Genomic DNA, 15235 nt, shown 5'->3' on the forward strand with positions numbered 1-15235 from the left:
ATAGTGTTTTTGAAGCTGTAGTACTTTAAATGTGTTTACATCGATTTTTACAGAAGTCAAGTCTCATGAGATTGTTGCAAAAATAACTTTGTATGTCTCTATATATTTTATGCTAAATATTAATGTAAATAACCCTAGGAATTGACTGTACTTACTGCTTTAACAAAAATTTCTAGAATGTAAAAAACAAAGGCAATGCTTTGCCACCGAAACTTTGTATAATAGCTATGTATAAGGGCACAAGAAAGTTGTTTACGATTTAAGTGTATGAGAAAGTTGTTTGCGAGTTCTGCGTATAAACACCTTCTAGGTCAGTGTCAAAGAGATCGGCAAGGTTCAGACGAGTTTCCACTGCCCGACAAGATAGGATCAAAGGAGTGCACAGAGGTGAAGAAAGAACAGGCCGGTCTAAACAGAAGATGAAAGAGTCGTGTCAAATTCTTCGGGGGGGGGGGGGGGGGTTACAACCCTTCGTGCAAGGTCCCAGAGAACATGAAATAAAAAGGGACTGAGCCGAAGATCATAGTGGGCAGTTAGAGGCAGAAGTTCCAGAAGTAGGATCCTGAGGACAGGATGTTACGGCGAGCCATGCCAGAGGAGAAGCCGATCGGAATGATGAAAGGATTGCCAATGTAAATACCCGAGGCAGTGTCAGTCGGATGTCTTTTTGCAGCGGGAGATCAGCCTAAGCTTTTCGAGTACCGGAAAATTGCACTCCAAAGCCTGCCAATATCTTGACGAAACGCCTCCTGAAGCAAGACTCTCCAGACAGAAGCCTAAGGCCTGAGATGAAAGGAAAAGCATAGGGACTTTAGTGCAGGACCTTTGGATGAGTGTGCGACACAAAGCCTCTGTAAGTTTGTTCCATCTTTTATTGTACATTCCTTTTGTAATCTAGGAGATACGTTATAGATGGACTGATAAGAAATAGTAATAAGAAGTGTCTATAAGAGAGTCCTCTGATTTGTTATTAATTAGAATATAATTTGTGAGATAACTTGGCATAGCTAGCTAACCTCTTTGTGAGTAAATTAGTTTCAATAATTTGATTTAATAAGTGGAGAAGTAATTGAGTAATTATATTGCATAGTTATTTAGTGTTGAAAAGGGAAAGTTTGTTTCTTTATGCCAAAAGTCTAACGGATAGGTAGAGAGAGTAACCTCCCTATCGTTTAATTAATGTACTTTGTTATTAATGTAAATAAATGTGTTTTAATTATATGTCAATAGAGTGCCACCTGATCTTTTATTTTACAATGCACTGTTCCTAAATAAATCGGATCTGTGAGCGGGAAACAACTAAGGCATTAAAGTACTTAAGAACCACGAATGTTTATGTAAACTTTATTGAAGGAATATATGCTAGTAAGAGAGATCTACCGGACATATTACTGAGTCTTATGCCGATATAGAAATACTGGTGGCGCAGTCTTTACAAATAAATTTTCCAGTGTTCATAGGCATACGACTAGTAAAATACGAATGGTGGATAAACATAGTACGCAATAGTAAGATAGAGGTAATAGAATAAGTAAGAAAGGTTACAAAAGCAAAGGCGCATTGCCAATTAGAATAAAGATATTACAATAGCGCGGTAACCAAACAGGCTTACAATATAGGCAAACAAACAGCTATCGTTACAATAATGCATTAAACAGCATTCGTTACAATGGCACAGCCGACAGCCTTCATTATAGTGCTACTGCATCTACTTTTTTTTCTCTTTTTTTTTAAAATACATTCTCTCTCTCTTCTTGTTTTCCTTCATCACTCCAGTACAGAATGCTCTCTTGTCAGCTGTCAATCACCCATCAACATCCTCAGTGAGCATGTGCACTTGTTCAACTAAGCAGCAAGCAAGAAGTTAGAAATGGCTGATGCATTGTCATCATTAGAGAAAAAAAAAATGACTTTACTATGAACGAGTAAATGACAAAACTTTCTCAGAGAGTTTAATCAATATTACATGAAGATTTAACAGAATCAAAATGCATTATTATATCAAATTTCGCTTTTATGGTTCTGGATATGGTATAGAATATTACTGCTTTTCCTTTTATCAGCCATTAAATATTATTCCAGCAAAAAATATAAAACTGTGACGGTATTATTATAATAAAAAGTCCCAAGTTATATAAAAAGTAAACTGACTTGACAGAATAAGAGGGCTGTGTATAAAGCATAAACTGTTGATCACAAAATGAAACAATAACCAAAGAATATTGTATTTCAGCCTCTTGATCATAAAATAATCAAGAGGCTCAAATAGTGCATCCAATTTTGGAAATTAAATTTTGGATACTGTCTTAATTTATTTTAAAAATCATGGTTTGCACTCAAATCATCTAATTAATTAGAGAAACATTTTTAATCAACTAAATTTGCTTAATCAAACATCAAAATATAAATACTAACAGATTTAAATATTCAAACATCTAACATCTGAAATTCTGAAAATACCTTTTATAAGGATCTGTGCTTGTTCGAACAGCTCGATGATAGTATAAGCGAATCTGACCTTCACTATTTACACTTAATCTGAAAATAACAAGATAAATAGGAAAAAACAAAAATCTATAATTACTGTAAGCTGTAATAGAGAGCAAAATAGACTTAACATATGAAATTGTGCAAGTATGTATGTAATTTATGAACATAAAGCATCTCCCAGCCAAGCCTACCACACCTTCCCATAATGCCCTTTCCACAAATGAGATGTTGGTGCACTAGCAAGTAATGCTGCCCTAATGCATACCTTCTCAAGTTGGAGGAAATGTCAACTAAGCCTTAAGATGTAGATGACTTTCATGACAAGTGAAAAATTGCCACCACCTTGCTTACTGAGGCCTGAAATATGACTGCTGGTAAGTTTCATCTCCAGAACAGAGCCTCCAGTTTTTTCCCCTTCTTTTGTGGTCATCCTAATGCACTATAACTGGGAACTATTTGAGAATACATTAGTAAAGTGTTCAATGAGCTGGCTACTAGACATATATTGGCCTGAACTTGATGGAAATACACTAGAACAATTCTTAATCAGCTAGCAAATCACCCTACTACCACTTACTCTGCAATATTATGCCTGGACTAGGCTGAGTTGTTTTTCATTTATGGCAAAAGCTATGAGATTAGGATGCTGTGATGAGAAAAAAAGAAAGAAAAAAAAATATATATATATATCAAACAAAATAAAAACAAAAATATCAAAACATAAAAATTTTCATTTATGGCAAAAGCTATGAGATTAGGATGCTGTGATGAGAAAAAAAGAAAGAAAAAAATATATATATATATATCAAACAAAATAAAAACATAAAAATATCAAAACATAAAAAAAAATATAAAAAATAACAAACAAAAAACAAAATTGTTTTGCCTAAGAGTAATGGTGATTTATCTTTTCAAGTCACCCTTAGTGGTAGTAAGATGGTAGAAGAGAGTAGCATTTGTCGAAGGAGAATTCAGTACTGAGTGCACACACCTATGTGAGTGTAACATTCACAGGATATGCCTTTATTCGGATTAGAATTATTCTATTGGACAGTGGGTTGTAACCCAAAATGTATTTTCTGTATTCTCTTCTACCTATGAGTGCTACTCCATTTCTTTGAAGATTTTCATGTCCAGAGTAATACATGATGAAAATCATCAGTGTCAAATTGACCCATTCCTGTCCATATCAGTTCACTGATTCCTAACATCTTGAGCTCTCATTTCTTTCTTCACAAATCCCAGTTTTCCCTGATACATGCTTCTTATATTCCATGTTCCTATTTTATGTAAATCAGTAAAGTGGAGGCATCTTCTTCTTTGATTAACTCTATCAGAAGTTGAACTTCCAGAAGGCTTTGATCCAGCTTCGTCATTATTGTTAATTTCATTGGAAGTTCCTCCCTGTTCTTTCCCAATAGCCATTTCAGTGCCTTCTGATCTGAGTGTCCCATCTTCCAAGCACTACGTCACAATAACTTAAGCTTCTGTTTTTATAAGATTTTGTGAGGATTACCTATATATAAAATCTCATCCTAAAAAAAGGGCCATCAAGTGCCAACTCTTCAATATTCAGAGGCTCACCAATTAATTAGTAATCACTAATATGGATTAAGACACTCCTGCTCCACAGCAGGTCTCCTAGCTAATCCTACCAACTTTTGGACTAGCAATGGAAAGGTTCTCTAAAGAAACTCATGCAGTCAATCTTGACATTCCCAGAGCATCCAAAATCAGGTATGGCATAAAGACCCCACTTAGAAAGCAATGATCTTATGGTCTGCCTTCTGCCAACTGAGTTGCCAGTTTTCTTTAGTTATTCACTACATGTAAAGCAAATGTTTTTTTCCTTCCCAGGGCACTGTGCTAGGCTCTTCCTCCAATGCATTAGGTGATTCTCTCACTAACTCCAAATCACCTATAGTTTTTTTTTTTTTACCTGATGACAGTATATTCCATTTCTCTTAATCATTTGACAAAAATTTTGCAGTGTTCAAATGATCCAATATTCATGCATGTCTCAAAAGAAACATTCTTGCCATTCTCCAGTAGGGTGAGGAAGCTTCATTTCAGCTCACCAGGACAACTACTGAACTTTGATACTATCAAAACAGTCTTATTTTATTTCTCTAAAGAAAGATCTCACTTTACTTCTCTTTATTCTGACAGTTCTCAGATCTTTAATCAAGATCAGATTTCTCCTAATATGCTGACTTATATCTCTATCCATCCCTGGCAAAAACCTATCATCACATCTTTGGAGGCTGAACTTCATCAGCCTCCAAAAAATTTTGTGTCATCTTCAATTTACGACACTACTTCTCACCTGTACAACTCTTAACATTATATAAATGTCAAACCTTAGAATACTGTTTCTCATTTGGAGTGGTGCATCAAAAATCACTCTAAAAATGTTTGCATTTCCATGAATTCATCTTCAAACTTACAGAACAAACTTCTCATCTGCTTATTTCATTCCACCTACTTCTGTTCTTTAGAACTTTTACAAGAACTATAGCAAAAATCAACTTTACAAACAATAGACAATTATACAAAAAAATGGATTTAAGATGTGAATAGAATGTTACCAATACCATGAGAGGATGAAGAGCTATGTATAAAAATGCTGAACATGTCATGAAAAGACTTTAGTAAGAATATAAAAGAAAAATACCATGAAGATGGTAAAATATTCTTGATGCTACTGAAGAAGTTTCAAAACAGAGGAAAGAGTAGTAGTGTAAAAAAAGGATCAGAGATAAAAGTGATGTAAAAAATTAAGATATTCTGGATGTCTAGAGTAATTAAGATGAAAGATCATTAAATGAAATTGTAATCAGGAGTACAAATTTATCTTTGAGGTGGAAAAGACCATCAGAAACATGAAAGTAAAAGTGCAGCAGAAGTAGATGATATTCAACAAGAAATGCTCAAAATATGGGGGTATATAAAAGTTTTACAGCAGCTACAATGCAGAAGTCTATAGTATACAACTCGATAGAGGCCAAAAAATTCAATGCCATTATTTTGAACTTTCTGACAGAAAAATGGAAAATCATTAAAAGAAGACATCAACAAATTAGCAGAAGAATGCAGCATTGATTCTAAAAATATCGTCAGGTGCCATCGTTCTGGGCATACAAATAAAAGAAAGGATGAAATGAACTTTCCATGCCTCATAAAGTGACTCATGACACTCTGACAAGCACATCTAAATTAATAACAGTGATCAAAAAGTTCAAAGACACTTGCCCTCAATCACACATATGTGCTTGACAAGGCCTAACATTTGCACAGAGGGAACAAGGACACCATCGTCAAAGAGAACTTGAAGAAAAATGTCAAAATGGAGACACCAATTAGATCATCGACTACAAGCAAGTTAAATTGGTGCAAAAATCAAGTGATGCCACTGGAAGCTGCCATGGAAACCAGTATAAAGGCACTGCATAGGAAATGTGCAAGACCCTTGAAGTCAAATATATGTCTCACAGAACCTTACATATCCGCTTCACCAACATCAATGGCCTAAACTCCAACCTTAATAGTGTCCACTACTAGTCTACCAAACCCCACCTACTCTTTCTGGCAGAAACTCAAATCTCACCCCCCCCCAGCACTATTTATCTCAACCTTCCAAACTATACACTAATTCTTTTCGATCCAAGGGTCGAAACACATACATCCACTTTGACATACCTTGCCAGAGAGCACCCAACCTGGAATCGCCAAACTTTGACCTCCTTTGGTTGAAAATATCCCTTACCTACTCAGTTGAATTCATTTGCTTTCTCTATCACTCCCCCAATCCAACCCGACACTCCGAGCTCTTTAATTTCCACAAAACTGATTTTCTCCAGTCCTTTCCCAACAGCAAAATTATCCTCCTAGGAGATTTTAATGTCCACAACACCAGCTGGCTTTCCTCCTCCTCCAGTTGTACAGATCTTGCAGGTAGAGATGCTGAAACATTTGCCATCACTAACAACCTTACACAACTTTCAGATGTGTAAGGTTGTTTGTTAGTGATGATGAATACCAGATAACCTGAAACACTCCCCAAACACCATAGATCTCTTCCTCACCAATGACCCTTCCAAATACACAGTGAAAGTAGTGGGGGCCCCCCTACTTTCACTAGATTGTGATCAGAATTACCTAGAAGATAATTCTGATTACAATCTATTTGGCCTCATGGCCCAGACACGTTAGACTCCTTCCTCAGTCATCTCAATAGCCTACATCCAAGAATCCAGTTTACTATGGAAAAGGAAAAGAACAATTGTTTACCCTTCCTAGACACCTTAGTCACACCACGCCTGCCTAATGATACACTTGCCTTCACTGTTTACAGAAAACTCACACACACACAGGCAGATACATTCACAAACTCTCCCACCACCACCCCTCGCAACAATATGGCATCATTAAAACTCTTACCAAGAGAGCCCCACAATCTTTGTTCCAGGGGAACCGCCCTCGCTACTGAGCTTAACCACATACACAGAACTTTCCTTTCCAATGGCTACAGCGAACACAGTATCAAAAAAATAATCAGTTCCTCCCCCAATTCCCCGTCCCTCTCGTCAACAAGATTTTAAAAATGCCATCACCATACCCTACATCCGTGGCACTTCGGAAAAAATAACCAAGATACTAAAAAAGTACAACCTACACACAGCATATAAGCCCTACCGCAAACTTGCTACCCTTAACCGTTCTACGAAAGATCAGCTCCCTCCTCTCTCTCTGCCTGGAGTTTACAAAGTACCCTGTTCCTGTAAGCTGGCGTACTTTGGACAGACAGGCAGATCAGCATCCATCCGCCTGGAGGAACACAAGTCTTACATCGTTAAACACAACTATGGCCATTCAGGCTTGGCTGACCATGTGTTGGACACCACCCACAGAGTATCATGGAAGAAAACCACCATGCTCCACCACAGCAAATTCAAGAAAGAGAGACTTTTCTTAGAAGCAGCAGCAGCTCTCAGAAACCAACCAAATCTTAATAAATACGGTTGCATTAAGCTTCCGAAGATTTGGGAAACACTCATCACCAGAGGTCCCACCTTACATTCCAGGCCACCTACTACCGCCCTTAGAGGGCGTTCCACCTAGATAGGACTTTAGTGTCACCCACGTGGTTGGGCTTAGTATTGTAAGTTTTTGTGTGCATGTTACATTAATTGTTTTTGTAATCCCCGTAGATGTCCTAGTGACTAGGACGAAATATAGGAAGTATTAAATTCTATTTTAATTCTTTTTGAGTGTTGTAAAAAATCCATTAAACCTCCAACATAATGATTACAATCTAGTGCTCATCTCCTCCCTCATGCAATAACACTTACACAGCCACTCTCATACAAGAGTAGTTTGGCATTATAACAGTGTCAAGTGGGACAGCTTCTGCAACTTCTATGCCACATTCTCATGGTTGGACTATTGTTTGCGGCATTCCAACCCAAACATATGAACCGAACTTATCAAAGTAATCCTCACCAGCATGGAAACATACATTTCCCATACTACTCTGAACTTCCATTCTTTAACTAAACCCTGGTTCTCCAAAAGATGTGCCAAGGCTGTACAAATGAAAAACCAAACTAGAATGAGCAAAAAGCAGAAAACTAGCAGCAGAGCCTTTTGGTCTCTTGCAAAAGTAATTGGCCAAAACTTCTGCCCAACACTAGTCCCATCCCTATCATACCCAGGTGGCTCTATTCGATCATCACCCACATAAAAAGCCAATCTTCTGGCTTTACACTTGGTTCCAATGCATGCATAACTGACAATGGTAAATGCCCCCCTCCCCGAAACCATTCCAGATGCCCAACATGCAATGACCCTATATCCTTTTGCCAGAAAGAGATCAGAAAAATATTGTCCAAATTAGACACAAAAGTCTCCTGGCTCTGATGGCATTCCTTCATTTGTCTTGAAAGTTTGTGCACCAGAACTGATTCCTATCCTATGTCGCCTGTACATACTCTCTGACTCCACTAGTACCTCTCCCACAACCTAGAAACTGACCTATATTCGACCCATTCACAAAAACGGCAACAAGTCACTGCCGTCCAAATACCACCCTATCTCGCTTACCTCAATCACGTTAATGGAAAAACTCATCAATTCCCAACTCCTACACTACCTTGAAGGCACTCACCTAATAAACGACTGCCAGTATGGATTTCCTCGCTGTCTATCAACAGGAGATCTGCTCACATGTCACCCATCTGTGGACAAATGCAATAGAGAAGTTTCACGAATCTCAAGTGGTTGCACTTGATATCTCCAAAGCTTTTAACCGGATCCAGTCATTTATTTGGTCTGTCTCAGGACTTCTGTAGTTGGATTGCCAGCTTTATGTCTAGACGCACATTGTGTGTGATGGTGAATGGTTCCTTATCCTCTCACCATTCAACTAATGCCATGGTTCAACAAGGTTCTGTCCTCTCACCAACCCTTTTCCTGCTATATATCAATGACCTACTTCAATTAACCACCAACCCAATACACAGTTTTGCAGATGACAGCACATTGCACTCCTCTCTTTGATTTGATAAATCTTACTTTACACAACTCATCTCAACCTACAGAACATCAACCACCACCGCCTGCAATTCTGATCTCCGAGCCATCCTCCAATGAGGTTCAGATAACCTCATCAATTTCAATGCCAATAAAACCCAATTCTGTCTTGTTTCTCATAAAACAGAACCATTTTTTTCCTAGAATTCTTTTTGGCGATACACAAATTTCCAGACAATTTTAGACTTCTTGGAATTACCCTGACATCAAATCTCTCCTGACATAAACACATCGCAACTATTGCATCCTCAGCTTCAAAAAAAAAAAAGTTAAACCCCTGAAAAGTGCTAACATTATACAAATCACAAATCTGCCCAGCTATTGAATACTACTCTCACATATGGGGCAGGTCCCTAAAAGATTCCTCAAAATGCTTGACTCACTTCAGAGGAGAGCAATTAGACTTCTTACTGACCTGCCTCTTACCAATTCACTCCCCCAATTTCGCACAGACGTTTGGTTTCTGCAATATGTATATTCTACAAATACTTCCATGGGAAATGCTCATCTGAAATAACATCAATTATTCTCCTGCTTGGTACTAAATTTGTTGGAACACGTGCAGCTGCTGCTCAACATCTCTTCACAGTGCATCTTGAAACAAACAGAAATACAGAATACCTTGATTATCGCGGTTATGTTTGCCACGAAAAATACCGCAATAATCAGGATAAACAATGCGTGTAAAATGGGTGATCAATGCCAAGGATTTTTCAAATCTATTAATTAAATTTTATATATCAAGTAAAAATGAAATGTGTTAAACGTGTTAAGTAAAAAATGAAGGTTCATTAAGAAAAACAAGATTATTCCTTAATCTTTATTCACATAATAAGAAGTACAAACAGTACATACAATTATTCTTTCTTGGATAAAAATTGGTGTAGAGTTGTCTGGTGGAATTTTTTCTTTCTTTTTTCTTCGTATGAAACTCGGTAGCAATGGATGGAATTTTCAATTTCCTGATGAACTTTCAGTGATCGCTCGAGATTAGGATTGCCGTTCAAGATTTTTTCTTAAAAATTTTCAGCAATTCTAAACATTTTGTCCATTTATTTGAGGGTAAATTCCTTCGGTGCCAAGTCAATTTGTTCGTCATTATCATCGATTTGAGCATCGTAAGCATGTTCTCTCTCTCGAGGTTAATTAGATCATCATCCAGCTCCTTATCATGTGACTGAAGCAGGTCCTGAACATCGCCTTTTTCAATTTCTTTTAGTCTTAGATCAAAGCCCTAGAGTTTGCAGCGTGATCTAAAATATGGCGAACAGTTGATTCATTTAGACCGTACTCTCTTGCAATTTTGGCTTTGGTTATGCCTGCTTCATACTTATTTATCATATGCAACTTATCTTCTAAGCTGATCATTCTACATTTCTTCTTGATAGCTGGACTTGAAATCACCCTTGTTTCTTTTAGCATTCATTGTAGGGGTAAATAACAAGAGAAATAAATATCCACATGTACTTCAGGTAACGGCGGATAGTCACTGGTAAATGGTGAGAAAGTGCCATCGGATAAAAACGAAGCACTACAAGAGAGCGATACCTGGAGAGTGGCGACTCGAACTGGTTGCATATGTAGTGGGCTACATCTTGCGGCCGCGATAATTCGAATTTGGAGCGCGATAATTCGAATTTTGGTATCAAATTATAAACCGCGATAATCGAGGTATTCCTGTAGTTTCTTTTCCTCTTCCTTCACCCCTGAAACTGCTGGATTATGGAAGTCTTTCCCAAGGAATATAATCTTTCAAATCAAATGTAAACAAGTTCCACCTTTCCCAACCCACTACCCATATATGGTACTAATGTACTATGGGTTGATCAACCACTCGTTTATGAGCTCGACATAAAAAAAGTCAGAAGGCCTGTTCAGAGAGTAAGATTACAGATGACTGGAAAAGAGCTCTAATCACAGTTCCCATTTATAGAAATGGGAACAAAACAGAATGTAATAAATTTAATTTAATCCTTTATCCACATGTAAGCAAACAAAGTTTGTGCCTAAAGTATCTTCAGGACTGAGGCAACTCGTGGTAAAGGTGGACCAAGCTCTCATCACTATTTGTCTTAGTATCTCCCAAAATGCAAAGCACATCTCTTTGCTGACATGCATAATGCTATGCATTAAGGGAAGGGCCACTACCCAGACAAGTTTCGACCTTTATTGAGGTCTCATCAGTGGGAGCCAGACCCAGAGGTGGTGATACTAAGGCGGAAGGAATGGAGAAGTCATATTTACCTATACAAAAAAACTTCCCACCATCTTTCTCTAAATCCAGAGTAATTTAATAATAGGGTGAGACACCTTTTGGCAACTTGTATAGGTAAATATGACTTCTTCATTGCTTCCACCTTTGTACCACCACCTCTGGGTCTGGCTCCCACTGACGAGACCTCAAAGGTCGAAACTGGTCTAGGTAGTGGCCCTTCCCTTACTGCATAGCATTATACATGTCTGCAAGGAGGTGTCCTTTGCATTATGGGAGATACTAAGACAAGTATTGATGAGAGCTTGGTCCACCTTTATCACGAGTTGCCTCAGTCCTGAAGATACTTCAGGTGCAAACTTTGTTTGCTTACACTTGGATAAAGGATTAAATTAAATTTATTATTGTCTAACCAAGTGGGGAAAAAACTTCCAAAACAGAATGTAAGAATTGCAGAGGGACGTTTTCTACTAAGTATGCCAGGCAAAAATGACGCAAGCATGCTTGAGAAGAGGCCGAGAAAAATTGTGAAGGAGAAACTTGGAGATGAACAAGATGGATTTAGGTAAAATAGAGGTTGTCAGGAACACCATGGATCGGTACTTAAGTTTCATAGATCTGCAAAAAAGTATACAATGCAGTACCAAGAGAAAAGATTTTCAAAATGCTACACTTATAAGAGTAAATAAAAATTTATACAAGCAATGCATAGTCTATATTTAAATTGTAAGTCAGTTAAAATTGAAGAAAGAACAAGAAAAATCAGGTGAGCATGCACTCATGAAGGATGTATGCTCACCTGAAACAAGGGTGCACACTATCTCAACTCTTATTCATCGTCTATATGAGTCATAGTAAGAAAGAAAAGTGGTATTACATCAGAATTGCAGATATCAAACTCAGGTTCCTGCTTTATATAGATGACAAAATGATTCTTTAGCTAAACTAAATTTGTAAGTAATAAGAAACAAATTAGCACAAACACTAAATAAGCAGGGCATAGAAGAGTGTCCAAACAAATTTTAATATATGGATCTGAGGATTGGGTCACACTGTTTAAAGACACTAGAGCAGGGGTGGAGAACCCCTCACCTGCGGAGCGAAATTTCGCCCGCGAGTCTATTTCAATTCGTCCCTTTGCTGATGTACTCGTATGTACATCAGCACACTACATACACTACATATAAGAGTTAAAATTTTCCAGTCGCCCCCGGAAGTTTTTAAATTAGCAATTTTCGCCCTTGATACTAAAAAGGTTCCCCACCCCTGCACTAGAGAGTTCTAATAAAAATTAGTAGACTGAACAAATGGTATCAATGGCAGTATCATATTAAAAATATTGTTAGCATTCAAGAATGCATGACCAGGCTAATCTAAGGTGGTATGGTCACTTAAACAAAATGGGAGAGGAAGGGTTAGCAAAACAGGTGTTTGATGCAAGGATTAACAGGAAAAATATCCAGAGAAAGACCAAGATCTAGGTGCACTGACAGTAAGAAGTGCTCCAGAAGGCAGAAATATAAAGATATGAGATATTGAATTCTAATAATGACAGCTAATTGGAGAAAAATTGTTGACAAGAGATTAATAATAGTGTAAACTTAATCATGCAGTACTATCATAGTATCCTGTTGTACAGGATACTATGAGCATATCAGGAAAGTGATAAACTATCCACTATGATAAACTAAAATATGTGATCCCACCTCCCTCTCTGAATTTGCTATAGCAAGAATCAACTGTAATGTACAGATTCACCTTCATGATGCTATAAAAACCAATGAAACATGTAGTAAATTATTTCTTCTTCTTCTTCTGCAACTTGTCCCAGTTAAGTGGGGTTGCTGTTTTTGATGAGTCTCCTCCACATCCAAGTTCTTCATCCTCAAGTCCTCTTCCACCAGTTCTCTCCATTATTTCTTTGACTGCCCATGCTTCCTCTAATACACATCCATCTGCATGACCTTTCTTCCCACATATTCGTCCTCCCTCCTCATCACATCACCAAATCATCTCAACCTTGCCTTCTGTATCTTCACTCCTAAGTTCATAACTTTCACCATTCCCCTCAAATAGTCATTTCTCAGACGATCTTTTCTGGTCACACCGCACATCCACTTAAGCATTCTCATCTCTGCTACCTCCATCCTGCTGATGTTATTTTTCCTCAGAGCCACAGTTTCCATAGCATACATCATAGCTGATCGCATTACTGTCCTATAGATTTTGCCTTTCAGATTGATCGGCACCCTCTTATTGCATAACACTCCAGCCATCTCTCTCTCTCTCTCTCCCTCCAGTTTCTCCATTCCACTTCCTTCTCAGCCTCTCCATTCTCTTCCACTGTTGAACCTAAGTATCTAAAGTCCCTAACCTTCCTGATGACATTTCCTTCCAGCTCCAGATCTGTCCTCTGGCTGCCATCCACTTTTCAACACATATACTCTGTCTTACTTCTGCTCAAGTCTCATACCACTCTCTCTTCCAGTACTTTCCTCCATCTTTTCATGTTTAGCTGCCAATTCTCTTGAATCTGCACACAGCAAGATGTCATCTGCATACAACATTGTCCAAGACGCATCTTCTCTCACCTCCTCCATCACAATATTAAACAGGAAAGGACTTAATGCTGACCCTTGATGCAAGCCAACTGTCACTTGAAAACTTTCTGTCTGTCCCAGGCAGGTCCGAACTCTTGTCTTCACATTTCTGTACATCTCCTGAACCAACCTGACATATTTCTCCAGTACCTTCTCCTCCCTCGGACACCTCCAGACGTCTTGTCTTGGCACTCTATCGTACGTTTTCTCCAGATCAATAAACACCATATGTAGCTCCCGTTGTTTCTCTCAAAACTTTTCCATCATCTCCCATAACCCAAAGATAGCATCTATCATTGATCAACCAGGCATGAAGCCAAATTGCTCCTTTGCAATCTCCACCTCTTTCCTCAATCTTCCTTCAAGGACCATTTCTAGGATTTTCATTGTGTGGGACATGAACTTTCCCTCCACTTCTTGGTATATTTTCCTGTTGACAAACTCCACTGGGATCTTGTCAGGTCCCAACGATTTTCCATTCTTCATGGCCTCCTTCACTTCCACTCTACTGATGTTCTGCACCATCCCCCTCAGAAGGCTATCCATCTCCTCTGTGAGTCCTTGCATTTTCCTCATTCAAAAGTCCTTCGAGTATATCTCCATCTGTTTCTTATATCCACATCCCTCCATAATACTCTTCCTCCAGTTTTTGATCTGCCTCACATGTAAGATGTCCTTATTTCTACATTTTGCTAGTTAGTAAATTTTTCTCTGTCCTCCCTTTGTTTCTAATTGATCATAAAGATCTTGATATGCCATGGCCTTCGTGCCACAACTCTCTTGGCTTCTCGCTTTCTCTCCTTGTACACCTCTCTGTCCTCTTCCACTACTGACTCATCCCACTTCTGATTTGCCTTCTTCTTAGCCCGTCACTGTTTCTCGTACATTATTATTCCACCATCAACCCTCTTTCTGCTCTCTAATCTTTCCAGATGTCTCACCAAGCCTCGATTGCACAGCTCAGAATTGTTTTTGAATTATGTCTCCATCTATCTAGTGGAGACATAATTGAATTATGTCACATTATCTAGTCCATCCGAAATCCTCTCTAACACCCTCTCCCTAAAACGATTCCCCACACTCTTCTTTTAAGTGAAACCACTTAATTGTCTTCATCCCATGGCTTCTAAAGGTTCTTATCTTTGATCTTATTTTAAAGTCTGCGCACAACAGCCGGTGTTGCTGCACCACTTGATCTGTTGGGATTACCTTACAATTTGTCACTTCCTTAAGATGTTTTTCTTCTAGTCAATTTGTGAACTGTTGTTACCACTTCTAAATGTTATCAAATGTGCTTCCCTCTGGTAGAAAAATGAGTTCACAATTGACAGATCAAATGCTA

At 38.2% G+C, this 15235-nt stretch overlaps 1 protein-coding gene across 3 annotated transcripts in view; it reads right to left on the bottom strand.

Annotated features, from left to right (window-relative positions):
* Positions 1 to 15235, bottom strand: part of LOC150110190 (nuclear pore complex protein Nup93-like) — a 314507-nt gene that overhangs the window by 136647 nt on the left and 162625 nt on the right. For all 3 annotated transcript variants that reach the window (XM_090392052.1, XM_090392041.1, XM_090392034.1), the window contains exon 13: positions 2461 to 2538. In XM_090392052.1, the coding sequence (XP_090248178.1) occupies positions 2461 to 2538 (78 nt within the window). The remainder of the gene's footprint in view (positions 1 to 2460; positions 2539 to 15235) is intronic.

The sequence above is a fragment of the Typopeltis vanoorti genome, chromosome 1 (assembly GCF_054136105.1).
Source record: "Typopeltis vanoorti isolate ZY-2024b chromosome 1, IOZ_Tvanoo_1.0, whole genome shotgun sequence".
NCBI lineage: Eukaryota > Metazoa > Arthropoda > Arachnida > Uropygi > Thelyphonidae > Typopeltis > Typopeltis vanoorti.